The sequence below is a fragment of the Fukomys damarensis genome, unplaced genomic scaffold, assembly GCF_012274545.1.
Source record: "Fukomys damarensis isolate Sample0158 unplaced genomic scaffold, DMR_v1.0_HiC HiC_scaffold_30, whole genome shotgun sequence".
NCBI classification, from domain to species: Eukaryota; Metazoa; Chordata; class Mammalia; order Rodentia; family Bathyergidae; genus Fukomys; species Fukomys damarensis.
Window position 1 is genome coordinate 23,708,567 of NW_022900942.1, and position 13,862 is coordinate 23,722,428.

General features: G+C 33.5%; 1 protein-coding gene across 6 annotated transcripts in view; it reads left to right on the top strand.

Annotated features, from left to right (window-relative positions):
- The window catches only part of Pign (phosphatidylinositol glycan anchor biosynthesis class N), a 131,767-nt gene that overhangs the window by 55,303 nt on the left and 62,602 nt on the right, over positions 1–13,862 (top strand). For all 6 annotated transcript variants that reach the window (XM_010644863.2, XM_010644866.2, XM_010644868.2 and 3 more), the window contains 3 exons: positions 7,045–7,123; positions 8,234–8,416; positions 12,714–12,853. In XM_010644863.2, the coding sequence (XP_010643165.1) occupies positions 7,045–7,123; positions 8,234–8,416; positions 12,714–12,853 (402 nt within the window). The remainder of the gene's footprint in view (positions 1–7,044; positions 7,124–8,233; positions 8,417–12,713; positions 12,854–13,862) is intronic.

The following is a 13,862-nucleotide window of genomic DNA, read 5'->3' on the forward strand; positions in this document are numbered from 1 at the left end:
TTTTTCTTTTTTTCGTTTTTTTTTTTTTTTTTTTTTTTTTTTTTTTTGGTGTCAGAGATGGTACTCAGGACCTTGCACTTCTGAGGTTGATCATTCTTATTTAAGGTCTGTGTTAGTTTCACCTTATTGTGACAAACTACCTGAGAAATAGAAGGAAAAATTTACTTTAGCTCCTAGTTTCAGAGGTTTCAGTCTATGGTTGACTGACTCCATTGTTGCTGGGCCTGTTTTGAGGCAAAATATCATGGTGGAGGAAAGCTGCTTGTCAGCTGTAAAACAGAAAAGGGAAGTGCCCCAGGAGGACTGGAGAGGAGATACAGTCCTGGTGTCCAACTGAACACACCCTTCAGCTAGGCCTCATTGTCTCCCAGTAATGATTTAGACCAGTTATCTTCCAGAATCCCTACCTCTGAACACATGAGACTTCTGAGGGATATTTCACACTTAAACAATAACAAGGTCTCTGAATCTTATGAGTCTTTTCAAATAATCAACTTTAGTTTTTATTTCATTAATTGATTTTCTAATAATTTCTACTGTAATAGTTTGTTTTTACTTTTGTGTTTAATGCACTGTGCTTTCCTGATCTCTTGAGATGGCCACTTAGATAACTGATTTCCAGTCTTTTTTTTTAACCTGTGTGTGTAAAATCTTTCTAAGCATAGATTTATCTGCATACTAAAAGCTTTTTGTATGGCTAATTTTCATTTTCAGTTTGAGATATTTTCTGGGTTTTTTTGTTTTGCTTTGTTTTGTGGCTTCTGGGCTTATGGTTTATTTAGAAGTTCACTGTTTACTTTGCAAACCTTTGAAGTTTTAGAGTTATCTTTCCTTATTAAGCTGTAGTTAATTTCTCTTATGGTTAGGAAGATACTGTCTTTCAGTCTCTGAAATTTCTTGAAACTTGCTTTATGGATCAGCATGTGGTTAATTTTGAAAAACGTTAAATTTGAACATGTATTTGGTTGTTATAGTTTGTAGTATTATAGGTATGCTATTTCAGTTAAGTGGGTTAACTGTTTTCTTCAGATCTGCTGAATCCTTACTGATATTTTGTTACTCTGTCAATTATTGAGATATTTTTCCATTTACTACTGTGAGTGTGGTGTTATCTACTTTTCCTTTTATTTCATCCAACTTTTGCTTTACTGATTTTGAAACTACATTATTAGGTGCATCCAAATGTATAATTTTTTGTGTCTTGCAAATGAAGCCCCCCTTATTTCTTTGTTTAGTTCTATAATTTTTTTTGCCTTAAAATCTACTTTATTAGTAGCATTCTTATATTTGTGTGATATATCTTTAAAACTATCCTTTTATTTTTAATATTTTGGTGTTCTGATATTTAAAATGTCTTTTTAAGTAGCACATAATTGACTTTTTAATTGTTGGTTCGTTTTTGTATCTTGCTTTTTTCTTTTAATTGGCCTTTTCAGACCATTTATACTTCCTGACATACTTGGGTTTATTTTCTATTCTATGTATTTTCTGTTTTAGTTTATCTTCCTTAGGATTGGAGGTGTTTTAATTCTCCAGGCCACTATGTTGGCTTGTTATGTATATATTGTTTTAATGATAAAGTTAAAGATTATAACAAACATTTGGCTCATTACTAGTTTGGTATAAATTAGTATTTTGTCACTCATTGCTAGGAGCTTAGAATGTTTTAAAGTCTATTTGTAATGCTTTAAATCTATTGCCATATATTTTAATTATATTTTATATATTTCAACTTCTCATTGCTTTGTAATGTCAGTATTTTTTTAGATTTACTTACGTATTTACTGTGCCTCTTACTCCTTACTCTTTTGCACATTTCTGAATTCTATCTATAGTCGTTTTCTTTTTCTTTCTTTTTTTTTAAATACAGTATTGGGGATTGAACCCAGTCCGTTCTCAATGAGCTACATCTCCAGCCTGCTCACCCTTCCTTCCTTCCTTCCTGCCTGCCTCTCTTCCTTCCTTCTTTCTTTTTTTTCTTTTTTCCTTCCTTTGTTTTCTTTTCCTTCCCTCCCTTCTCCCTCCCCTCCTCTTCACCCCCCCCTTCTTGACAGAATCCTGCTAAACTGCTACGTTGCTCAGGGTGGACTGGATCTTGCAATCTTACTGCTTCAGCCTCCAAGAGTGCTGAGATTATGTTTGTATGCCACCATGTCCCGTTAATCATTTTCTTTAATATTTCCTTCAGTGGATATTTGCCAGTGAAATATGCTTTCTGTTTTTGTCTGGAAATATCCCTAATTTGCCTTCATTATTGAAAGACTTTTTTCTATGGACATGAAATTCTGGTTTTCATTATTTGCTTCTAGGAGTTTGAAGATGTCATTCCATTTGTTTTCTGACTTCCATTATTTCTGCTGAGTAACCAACTGCTTTATTCAATTTGTCTTCTTCTTCCCCAGCTGCTTTTAAGATTTTCTCTTTGTCCTTGGTTTTTAGCAGTTTTACTATCATGTGTAATACATATGATTTTCTTTGTAGTTACTCTTCTTGTGGGCTTACATATGTTCTTAAATTTGTGGATATCTTTCACTAGTTTTATAAAATTCTTAGCCTTCAGATTAAAGGCCATCAAATATTGCTTCTGCCAAATTCTCTCTCCTTTCTCTTACTGGTGTTTAAATTACATATATACTAGACCTGTTCACCATAATTTGTATATTTTTATGATTTTTCTGTTTTTCCAGTCTTTTTTTGTTCAACCTTCAAGCAAGATATTTTCTACTAAACCTATCTTCCTGCATATCAGATCTCTTCTGCTATGTCTATATTACTGTTATTGTGGGAGTTTTTTGTTTTTTAAGACAGGGTCTCACAATGCAATCCAAGCTGGCCTTTAAATCACTGCGTAGCCCAGGCTGGGCTTGTGGTGATCCTCTTGCCTCAGCCTCCCAAGTGCTGGGATTACAAGTATATGCCACTATGCTGTTACTGTGTTAATTGCAGTTATTAGATTTTTTTTTTTAATTTTAGAATGTTCATTTTGATGTTTTTAAAAATCAGATTTCAGTTCTTTGGTAGAGTTTTCTATCTCATCTTCTATTACTGAACTCTATTCATGATTGTTTTAACATATGTATCTTAAAACACTGACAACTGGGGCCTAGGATTTTGCTCAGTGGTTACACCGCCTTCCTTGTAAGGTCCCAAGTTTGGGGGCGGGGGGAAACTTTACAGGCTAAAACACCAATAACTGTATCACTTGTGAGTTTGTTTTTGTTGTCTTTTTTCAGTTAGTCCTATTTAATAAGCCAGGTATTTTGTAGATGAATGTTTATCATTATATACTAAAATTCTAGAAGCTCAAGAGGATCTCATTTTTCTCCAGAGAGGTTTTATCTTATTCTCCCTCAGGCAGAGAATGATTGACTAAAGACTCTGTCATGATTTTAAGATGCCCCTAACCTCTGGCTTCTCTAGTTTCTACTAGAGACTAGAAACCTATAGTTTCTATCTTGCAGTATAGCCTCCCAGGGATCCCAACTGAGAGCTTGTTGGGTTGTTTAGAGCTTTTCCTCTCTAGTGGTTCCTGTATACTTGTTTTTCTCCTTTATGCATTTTAAGACTACTAAAACTTTTGTCTGCTCTTGAGAGACTTTATTCTTAGCTTCTCCTCTTGTCCTCCATAGATGTCAGACTTAACTCCTTTTTCATGTCAAATCTCATAAGTTTTCTAAATAGTATAGTATACTACACTCTTTCTTTCTCATCAAAGTTCCTTTCTCATCCTCTTAAGACTTCGCCTCAGAAAATCTAGCAAAGTTAGTTTAATTCTAGGTGATCTTTTTTTAAATTCATAATTAAAATGTGTATTTTTTAAATTTTTCTTTCTGTTTAGGTCCTTAAGTATTGGTTCTCATGGCTTCCACAAACTTTAGTTTTGTTTCCCCAGTCTTACAAGATTTAGAGGTGCTGGTGGATTCTCTGCCTCCTCGCAGCAGCTATATACCCCAACTCTCAGCCTTTTGCCTTGTTCCAAGGATAAGGATGACAGATATCCTTAGGGTGTGCAGCTTACAAAATTTTGGTCACTTCTCTGTGTTTTTCTTCTCTCTAGGATCTTAGGCCTTTTAATTACTAATTGTCTTGATACCTTCAAATTTATTTTAAATTTTATTTTATCAAATTTTCTAGTTGTTCCTGATGGGAATATTGTTATGCCCAGGATTACTGTCATAGCTAAAAGATATGGTTAAATATTAATGTTTTAATTATTTTATTTCAAAAAATTGACATTAATGAAAAATAATACATGTGAGCCCTATGTTATGGTGCATACCTATAATCTTTGGAAGCTCAGGCAAGGAAGATCATTACAAGCTCAAGGTCAGCTAGTGAGTTCAAGAATATATAGTAAGAAGGCCAGGAATTTAGCTCAGTGGTGCTGCCACCTGCCTTACAAACAAACACAAGGTCCTGAGTTCAATCCCTGGTACAAAAAAAGAATATATAGCCGGGCGTGGTAGCACAGGCCTGTAATCCCAGCACTCAGGAGACGGAGGCAGGAAGATGGCTGTGAGTTCGAGACCAACCTGGGCTACATAGTGAGTTCCAGGTCAGTCTCAACTATATAGTGAGGCCCTGTCTCAAAATAACAAACAAACAAAAACCAAAACAAAACAAAAAAGAATATATAGTAAGATTCCATCTCAAAAAATAGAAAAAAAAGTTTTTAAAGAAAGAAAAAATAATGCACGTGTACAGTATCAGTTACATAAGTAATAATTAAAAGTTGCTTTTCTTATCATGTTCTCTTAAAGTTTTATCCATATTTATGCATATGTATCTCTCTTGTTTTAATTACTTATTTGCCATCCCACTTCGTTGTTGATGTTTTTTTATTTGCCTTTTTTTTACATAAATATGAACATATTGTACATTCCATTCTGGACTTTACCTTTTCATAAAACCTCTTTGGATATAAATTGTATAATGCAAAGAAATTTTATTTTGCATTTCTTCTCAACTTGATGGAAAAAAAGGTTTTTTCGTACTGGGGATTGAACTCAGGACCTTGTGCTTGCAAAGCAGGCAACAGAACCACTGAGCTAAATCCCCAGCCCTGGAAAAATTTTTTTAAAAGAATTTATTCTGTAGGATAAGTTTATGAGTCCTCAGTGTCATGGTACCACAGTGAGATTTGTATAGAACATTTTGATGAATTTCATATGTATTTCAAACCTGTACTATGTGTGCCTTTGATATATCCTCTGGCTTATGAATAATCAAACTAGGATAAGTTTTAAACTAGTTTGATCTCTGTTTCTTTATCTGGCTACTTTGGATATAATATTATATAATGTAACATAAATATTTCTCCTTAAAATTTTTCTCCTCTTCTCCTTCTTAATGCTTTCCTTGGAAGGCTTATTAAGTTGGCTTAGGTACTTTAGGGTCAGACAAGCTTTCTTCTCATCTTTTTATTTAATTTAGCAAGTCTTAAGTACTTTAAGAATGGCACTACATTTCATTCATCATTTTTTTAGGTCTGCCAATATTTTGATAGCATTGTAATTAATTTAAGATTTATTGAATTATTTTATGGCCTTAGCAGTTGCCTTAGCAGTGTTAGTGTGCAAATTAATGGAAGTATGGAGCCACATGGAGGTTAAATTGAAGGGACATAAACTTATCATTAGACCACATTAAAATGCTAATGGTACAAAGTGAGATTTGGACTGGACCATCCAAAGATTTGATTGAGGAAAAGCAGAGAGAGGAAGATCTTATGAGCAAGAACCCAGAAATATATATATATATACTAGATAAGTGAAGAGTAAAGAGTTTAACCATTATATATCAGAGGGCTATGTTTGAAATAAGAAATTAGGCGATAGATAGAAAGTGTCATCAGTAGTCCAGAAAGTAGACAGTAAGATGCCCATATGAATTGCAAGGAAGTTAGGTAATGATTACTGTGTTAGAAAGGTGAGTAAGAAGAAGGAGGTCAGTTAGAAGGCTTTTATAGAAATTTGAGGAATTCAACTAAGATATTGTCTTCAAAATATGTCTGTGCCTTTTGGTTCAGTAATTCCATTTCTAAGACTTCAAGGAAAATATTCCAAATGTTTGGTGTCTGAAGGAACAGAAAAGTGAACCAGATGAACCAAAGCAACTTTCTTTTTCTTTCAGTACTGGAAACTGAATTTAACACCTTTTGCTATGAGCTACATATTTAAGAGGGACTTGGTAGTAGAACTCGTGTCATACATTTCATGAATTTCTTTGATTTTATCAGAATTTCTTTGATAAAGTCTTAACATTTCTTCATAATGATAGATTGTCTTACTTTCTGAAATGTAATTTTATAGTTGAAACTTTGAGTCAAGAAAACCAAATTTTAGGGTTGGGGATTTAGCTTAGTGGCACCATACCTGCTTTGTAATTGCTAGGTCCTGATATCTGCAAGTATCTTACCTGTTTGATCCCTGGTATCAAAAAAAAAAAAAAAAAAAAAAAAAAAGAGGGTAAGAAAAGAAGAGCCAGGGCCAGGGATTTAGCTCAGTGGTTCTGCTGCCTGCCTTGCAAGCGCAAGGTCTCGAGCTCTATCCCTGGGGCCAAAAAAAAAAAAAAAAAAAAAAGGGGGAAAAAAAAAAAGAGCCAGGGCCGGGGATTTAGCTCAGGGGTTCTGCCCCCTGCCTTGCAAGCGCAAGGGCTCGAGTTCTATCCCTGGTACCAAAAAAAAAAAAAAAAGAAAGAAAGAAAAGAAGGGACAGAGATTTAGTTCAGTGCCTGCATTGCAAGCACAAGGATTCGAGTTTGACTTCTGCTACCAAACAAAAACAACAACAACAAAAAAAAAAAAAAAAGAAAAAAAAAAAAAAAAAAAAAAAAAAAAGAAAAAGAAAGAAAGAAAAAAGAAAACCAAATTTTACTCTGAGCTATTTCTTTGAAAAGTTCAGATACCCAGCAACAATACAAAACTTGAGGCTCTTTTCTTCTTTTGTCTTATCTCGATTTTCAGTATCTTTTTTAAGTGAGAATAAAAAGCAAGAAAAATAATTAAATGAGGAAACATTGTAAACCTATTTTTTTCTTTCATAGGTTGCTTTCTGATTCTAAACAAATGGACATTTTAAGAAAAGCAAGATCTTTCATAAGACAGGGAGAGTATGATGAAGCAGTAAGTAGCTGGGCCTTGTGGACAGAAATAACTAATTAGCGTTCCCAGGTATGGTGGTGGGGAACACATTGGACAGGCCAGGGAGCTATCCTGAGGAGCTACATTAGCCATGAACCTAATTCTCTTTATTTTAGATATGGGGGAATTAGCATTAGAAATGAATATTATCGTCATTTTTAAAGTGAGAAAATACATTTCAAGTTACCCACTTTTGTATTTTTGTTGTTGTTGTTGTTGTTGTTTTGAGACAGGGTCTCACTATGTAGTTGAGACTGAACTGGAACTCACTATGTAGACCAGGCTGGTCTCGAACTCACAGCGGTCCTCCTGCCTCAGCCTCCCGAGTGCTGGGATTACAGGCATGCGCCACCACTCCTGGCTTCTTTTGTATATTTTAGAAAACCACATATTTGTCAATTACACCACCAGAATCCTTATACTAAAGCTTTTCTTCTTCCTAACTCTTACCCTGTTGTGTTTTTCTTTTTTTAATTTATTAAATAATCATATAATTTTGTCAGGAGCAAGTTCTATTCTCATTTTCTAAAATCACCTAAAAGTCGCCAATCTATACATTTCTACCGATTTATTATGGTTTTAAAATGACAAGCTATTGTCCTTTAAAATATTAAGCCACTTTAGTAATGTTTATAACAGATGTGGGTGATCTGAGAGAGTATATGTGCACACACACACACACACACACACACAGTAAGTAACCATATATATTTCATATATATGGCTAACCATATATGTGTGGTTGAGACCTGCATTAGAAAAACTTCATCTCATTTATTGTGTCTGAAGATCATTACTGTAAATGAATTATTTCAAAATACTACATATATTATAGATAGTTTATATTAAAATGCCCTTTGTTATCATGATTACAAAGTTGACTTTGTTCTGGAATATTTCTCATCTTTTGTGTGAAGATCCTCAGATAATTAAAATCTATTTTTAATCCAACATCTACAGTTATTATTGTAATTTACTACAATGGTTTGACTGTTAGGAACTTCACCATTTTTCTCTCTTTGAAAATTAGGTTTTCTTTGTCTTCTCATGTGCCAGACATATATATATATATTTTTTCTTTCCCTTCCATAGATCTCCCTTTGCAAGGAGCTGATTCATCTTGCATTGAAAGGATTGTCCTATTATCACACTTACGACAGATTCTTTTTGGGCACCAATGTTGTTATTGGTTTTGTGGGATGGACGACTTATGCTTCTTTGTTGATCATTAAGTCTCATTCCAACCTAACAAGACATGTTAGTAAAGAAGTTAAGGTAGGTTCAAGAAAATATGATGGAGATTCGAATGATTGTATAAAATCTCTAAGATTATGGAAAGAACCCTATTCAGTCATATATTAAGTTCATAGAATGTGTAAGTCATGGTCCTAGGTTAACTCTTATATTTTATTTGCTTTTGTTGTACTAGATATTTTTTCTGTTACCACTATTTCTTCAGCTGGTGGGAAGATGTATTAATAATATTGACCCTAGAACTTATCAGGTCTATAAAAATATCTGTATAGATAATTTAAATTCTCTAGTCTCAGTGATGTTGATTTTCTATTTTTTGTAACCACTTAACACATTATAAGTATTCCATATGTTTCTTGTATACGTAATCAAAAAACTACTTCAAAGCAATATACTTAACTTTATCTGATATTAAGTTTGAGAACTAGAAGACAATAAAATTACTTGCTCAAAATGTTTGTTTTTAAATAATGTATATGTTTTTTATATTCTTTCAACTTTAAAAAATATCTCAAATTACAAATTGAGATTCTATTTATCCTTAAGAAAGTATCCTTAGTTTACTGTGCTTTCAATGAAAAAAATGTTTTTAATAACTTCTTAAACAGAAAAGTAGCAGTTCATAATGACTTTACTACATAAAACACATTAGTCTTTTAAAATATATTGCTATCATTTACCACTTGCATTTTCTTCATTCTCTGTAATAATTATCACCATGTCCAAATCCTCTAAAAAGTAATATGTTCTCATGTTATATTTCTAATGATAGTGGTATGCAAATATTTCTGATGATAATTTTTCCAATTTTATATTTTATTTTTCTATCAGGGAAGAAATTAGTATTAGTACAATTTTTGTAAGACTTCAATGCATCTTAAATAATTTCCACCAACTAATTTGAATTTTTTGAAGACGTGAAGTTGTTTAAAATAAGAATAATTTCCTATATAGCAGGAAAAGACATAGAAAAGACTATTTTACCAATGGATATATCTATGTACTCTACTGAGTACTTCAAATATATTCGCCATCTTAGACTCTTAACAGTACTGGAAATAAACATTATAATTTTAATCTACAAAAAAGGGAACTAAATGGGATGAATTATCTTGTGAAGGCCACCAGATAGAGTTTGAAAGACTGAGATTTACATCTAGAGCAGTCTTGTACCAAAATGCTTTTTCATCTTTATCCTGATGTTCAGGTTACTGAGAAAATGTGTGATATTTTTAGATTGATAGGTCAATAGACTTCATAGCTGATACTGTTTGGTTATTCATCATTCTGAAAATGCAGCCAGTATTTCATTGAGTGTGCAGCACAATACTAGATGCAATACAGCAGTGATGGCAATCCTTTTAGAGACCCAAGTGTCCAACTTCAACCCAAAACCCACTATGTATTGCAAAATGCCAACACTGCAATTAAACCTGAATATCTGGTGCTTGGCTGCTGCAGCGACTTGACTCAACGCCAAGAGAGAGCACTCTGCATTCCTGCTGCAGCACATGTACCATAGATTCATTATATAGGGCATAGCTATATAGGCCATAGCAGGTTTTGCCATCAAAGAGTTTAGAATTAAATGAAGTAAGTAAGAAATATAGTTACATACCACCTTGCCAGATACTGGTTTGTGGTGTACTCCACTACATTATACAAGACAACCTTACTACATGTTAAGTGTTTCAGGTAACATAAAACTTTTATGATGTAAATACAAGAGAACTCATTTTAATTAGGGAAATGGAAAAAAAATTGATCGCATTTTGACAGAATATAGAGAGAGGATGAAAATTAAAGCAAATTGAATGATATAACCAAAGGCAGACCTGAGAGAACATACTACTATGCTGTGATAGTAATATTTATGGAGTCTTCATTGTCTTAAGTACTTTACTGAAGTTATTCTGTTAAGTTTAACACTATCCTAAATTCGATGGTTATTATATTTATAATATGGATGGGAGAATTTAGGCTCAGAGATATTATATGTTTCCTTCAAGAATACACAGATTCTAAAATACAAAACTCATATTTTCTATCACTTAAATTCTTGCTCTTACTGTAACACGCTGCCTTTAAAATACATTTGAGTAGAATATGGAAGGTTGTTTCAAGAGACTGACAAAAAAGAGAGAGAGAACATGAAGAAAGAACAGCATGTGATGTGCCAGGAAGGGAGTATGGTATCTTCTTGGAAGAGCTATAAGTGGATAGAGGGCCTGTAGGGAGAAATGAGCTTGTAACAGTTACCCTCCATTGCTAGATGAGGAAACAGAGCTTCAGAAAAGTTAAATGGTTTACTCAAATTGACAAGCAAATAGAATGGCAGCCTCAGAATTAGATTTGGGCCTGACTCAAAGCTTATGTCACTTCTACATGACTGTATCATCAAGATTCTAGAGATCATTTTTAATTTATTGGTATTACAGGAAAGTACAATGACTAGTCTCTTTCCTTGAAATGTAGTTTTCCACAGCTCCCCGTAATTGAGCTGTGTATTTAATTTTTATATACTCTTAGCTTTTGCTAGCTCTGATGTCTTTTGCTTTACAACTAAGTATTTTTTCCATGTTTACTCCATTGCTTTCCCTTGCTCTCATGTTACCTGGAAAAATAAAAAAATATTAACTCCTTAAACTATTGTGTCTCCACTTGTGTAATTTAAATTCCTTGTCTGCAGTTGTATGATTTAAATTCCTTGAATGCCAGAACTCAGTAGAGATGATAGCACAGAGTATGTGACTTAATAAATATTTTTTGGATAAAGAAATAGTCACAAGGCATAGTTTGTTATCATAGTTTGTTGCTTGTTTGGGGTGGAGCCAGGAAATCAATTCAAGATAAAGTGAAAAATATCCTTACTCTTATTTAAAATCCTTTCAATTTTATTGCCTTTGTAGGATGAATAGAACTTGATTCTTTACGATGCAGTTTCCTACAAATAGATGTCAATTCTCAAAGCTTGTGTTTATCAAAAGATTAACTGTACTATATTGTATTGACTAAAATTTCACATTTTTTAGATATTCAACCATTTCACTTTTTAGGGGGCAACAATGCTACGTATCAAACCTGAGGCTTCACATATGCTAGGCAAGTGCACTACCACTGACTTACACCCTCAGGCCTTGAGATACTTTCATTTCATATTATTTTACTGTTCTCAAAACAAGTCCTCAGCTCTTACAATGAATGCCTCAGTCATCTTCAGCTTTAGAGACTTCATCTAACCACCTCTATTTTATTGATAGATGAAATTATTTTTCCCATTTTATAGATGGAGTAAAACTTAAGTCCCAAAAGTTCTGTACTTCCTTATGTTTCACACAGTGAGAAGGTATCAGATCTAGGAAATGGATTTGGATCTGTCTATCTGTAAACTCTTAGTTATGATGCTTTTTTTCGCCCTTTTGTTTGTCTGTTTTGTTTTGGTTTTCATTTTGGTACCGGAGATCAAACTCAGGACCTTGTGTTTGCAAGGCAGGAGTGGTGCCACTGAGCTAAATCCCAGTTTGTAGCCCTTTTTTAATAATCATGCCATAATTTATCCTTATTTCTCTTTTATAACATTTTTGTGCAACCAAGGAAGACATCCATGAAAGAAAGGAGCTCTTCTTTTTCTTCAAATTTCCCTATTTTGAGAGGCAGTTCTTATTTCTCACTTTATTTAGCATTGAGTAACAAAGCAAGGGAAAGCAGTGAAAAATCTGTAAAGGAAGCAAGTGAGCACCACATTCCCTTGTCATTCCTGTTTTTTACCCCTTTTTCTTCTCTCCAGGGATGCTTAACCTCTTCTAGAGTCCCTTCTACTATTTACTCTCTTAACGCCTACTTAATAGCCTACTATTCTTTTTTTTTTTTTTTTTTTTTTTTTTTTTTTTTTGTACCAGGGATCGAATTCATGCCCGTGACCTAGTATTCTTACTCGTAGAATCACAGCCTCCCCATGAATGTGTCCTTTTCTCAGTCATTGGAATGCCTGTCTTTGATCCTTTCACATGACCTACAACATCCATTGGCCTGCCTAGCCCATGAAGACTGTCACCAGGGGCTTACACGGAGGAATCCCCTTGAATCACAAGTGGTTGGGAAGGACAGATACAACTGAATGATCCTACTGTGGTTGACAGTGAAGAGATACCCATCTTTTTCTTCTCTAATATGTTCTTCAAATGACAAAACTTTTTTTAATATAGCTCTTAGAACCATTGAAATAGAGTAATATGTTTTCTTCATCTTATAAAATCTCTTAAAAACCTATCAATTAACATGGGTTTGGAAGTGTTTCAATGTTTTGTTTCATTTTCAGAAACCAAGCCATCTCCTGCCATGTATTTTTGTAGCTGTTGGCATTTCAGTAGCATTATTCCTGCTGATTCAAGCCTGCCCTTGGACTTACTATGTATATTGTTTGTTGCCAGTGCCAATATGGTATGCAGTTCTAAGAGAGTAAGTAATGCTGCCTTATTTTTCCACTTCATTGACAGTGAAGTCTATATTTAAAATGTATTAGATTTCTGTAGCATGTCATCAAAGTTATTTATAATAGTCTCAAATCTCCAAACCCATTCACTTCATTTATAACTGCAGAAATGTTGAGTTAAAACATCTTTTTGTTGTACCTTTTCTTTTGACTTCATTCATTACCCTGAGGTAGCAGTGACCTTGGTTATTTCTTTGTGTATTGTTTATTAAAAAAACTGGAATAAAAGTAACATATCTAATATTGTTTGTATAATGTCTAGCATAACTTACATTTTGAATTTGTTTTGTCACCTCACATTTCCGGATGCCTTCATGCTATATGAATGAAGCTTTATGAAGAAATTGACATGGTTTTCTTTTTGCCATAAATGTTTGTTCCTCCTTTGCTGGTCTTCATGTAAAGCTAGATAAATGAAACTTTGTAGTTAGTCAAGTCTAATACAAATAATGAATACTGACCGAGATTGGTCCATGTTATTCATATATATTATAGTTCTACCTTTAAGTACTTCCTCACATGTTGAACTTGAATTTTTTTTTTTAACCACTGTAAAAGGCTTCAAAAGTAAGGCTTTTGGGTGAGTTTCAAACATTTTAAAACCACTAAAATGTGGTACTAGTTCATGTTCAGAGGCAGCCAGAATCATGTTACATAGCTTGTTGCTTTCTATATTTGCATTTGTAAACTAGAATTTAAGTTCAGCCTTTTTCATCAAAGTATCCTCTCAGCCTGGTACGGCGGGATGGGGGTGGACCAAAAAACACACAAAAAAGCTATACCTCTAAAGCAGACCAAGGAATGAGAACTAAGAATAAGAACATCCTCAAAATTGGCTAATATGTAATTGTGATGCTGTGCATATTTTTATTCTAATATTTAATGACCTTAGCTTTGACTTTTTCATCCTTTAATAACTAGAGGTATTAAAAATAATTAAAATATAAAAAATAAATAGTATTGAAGTGTTTTAAT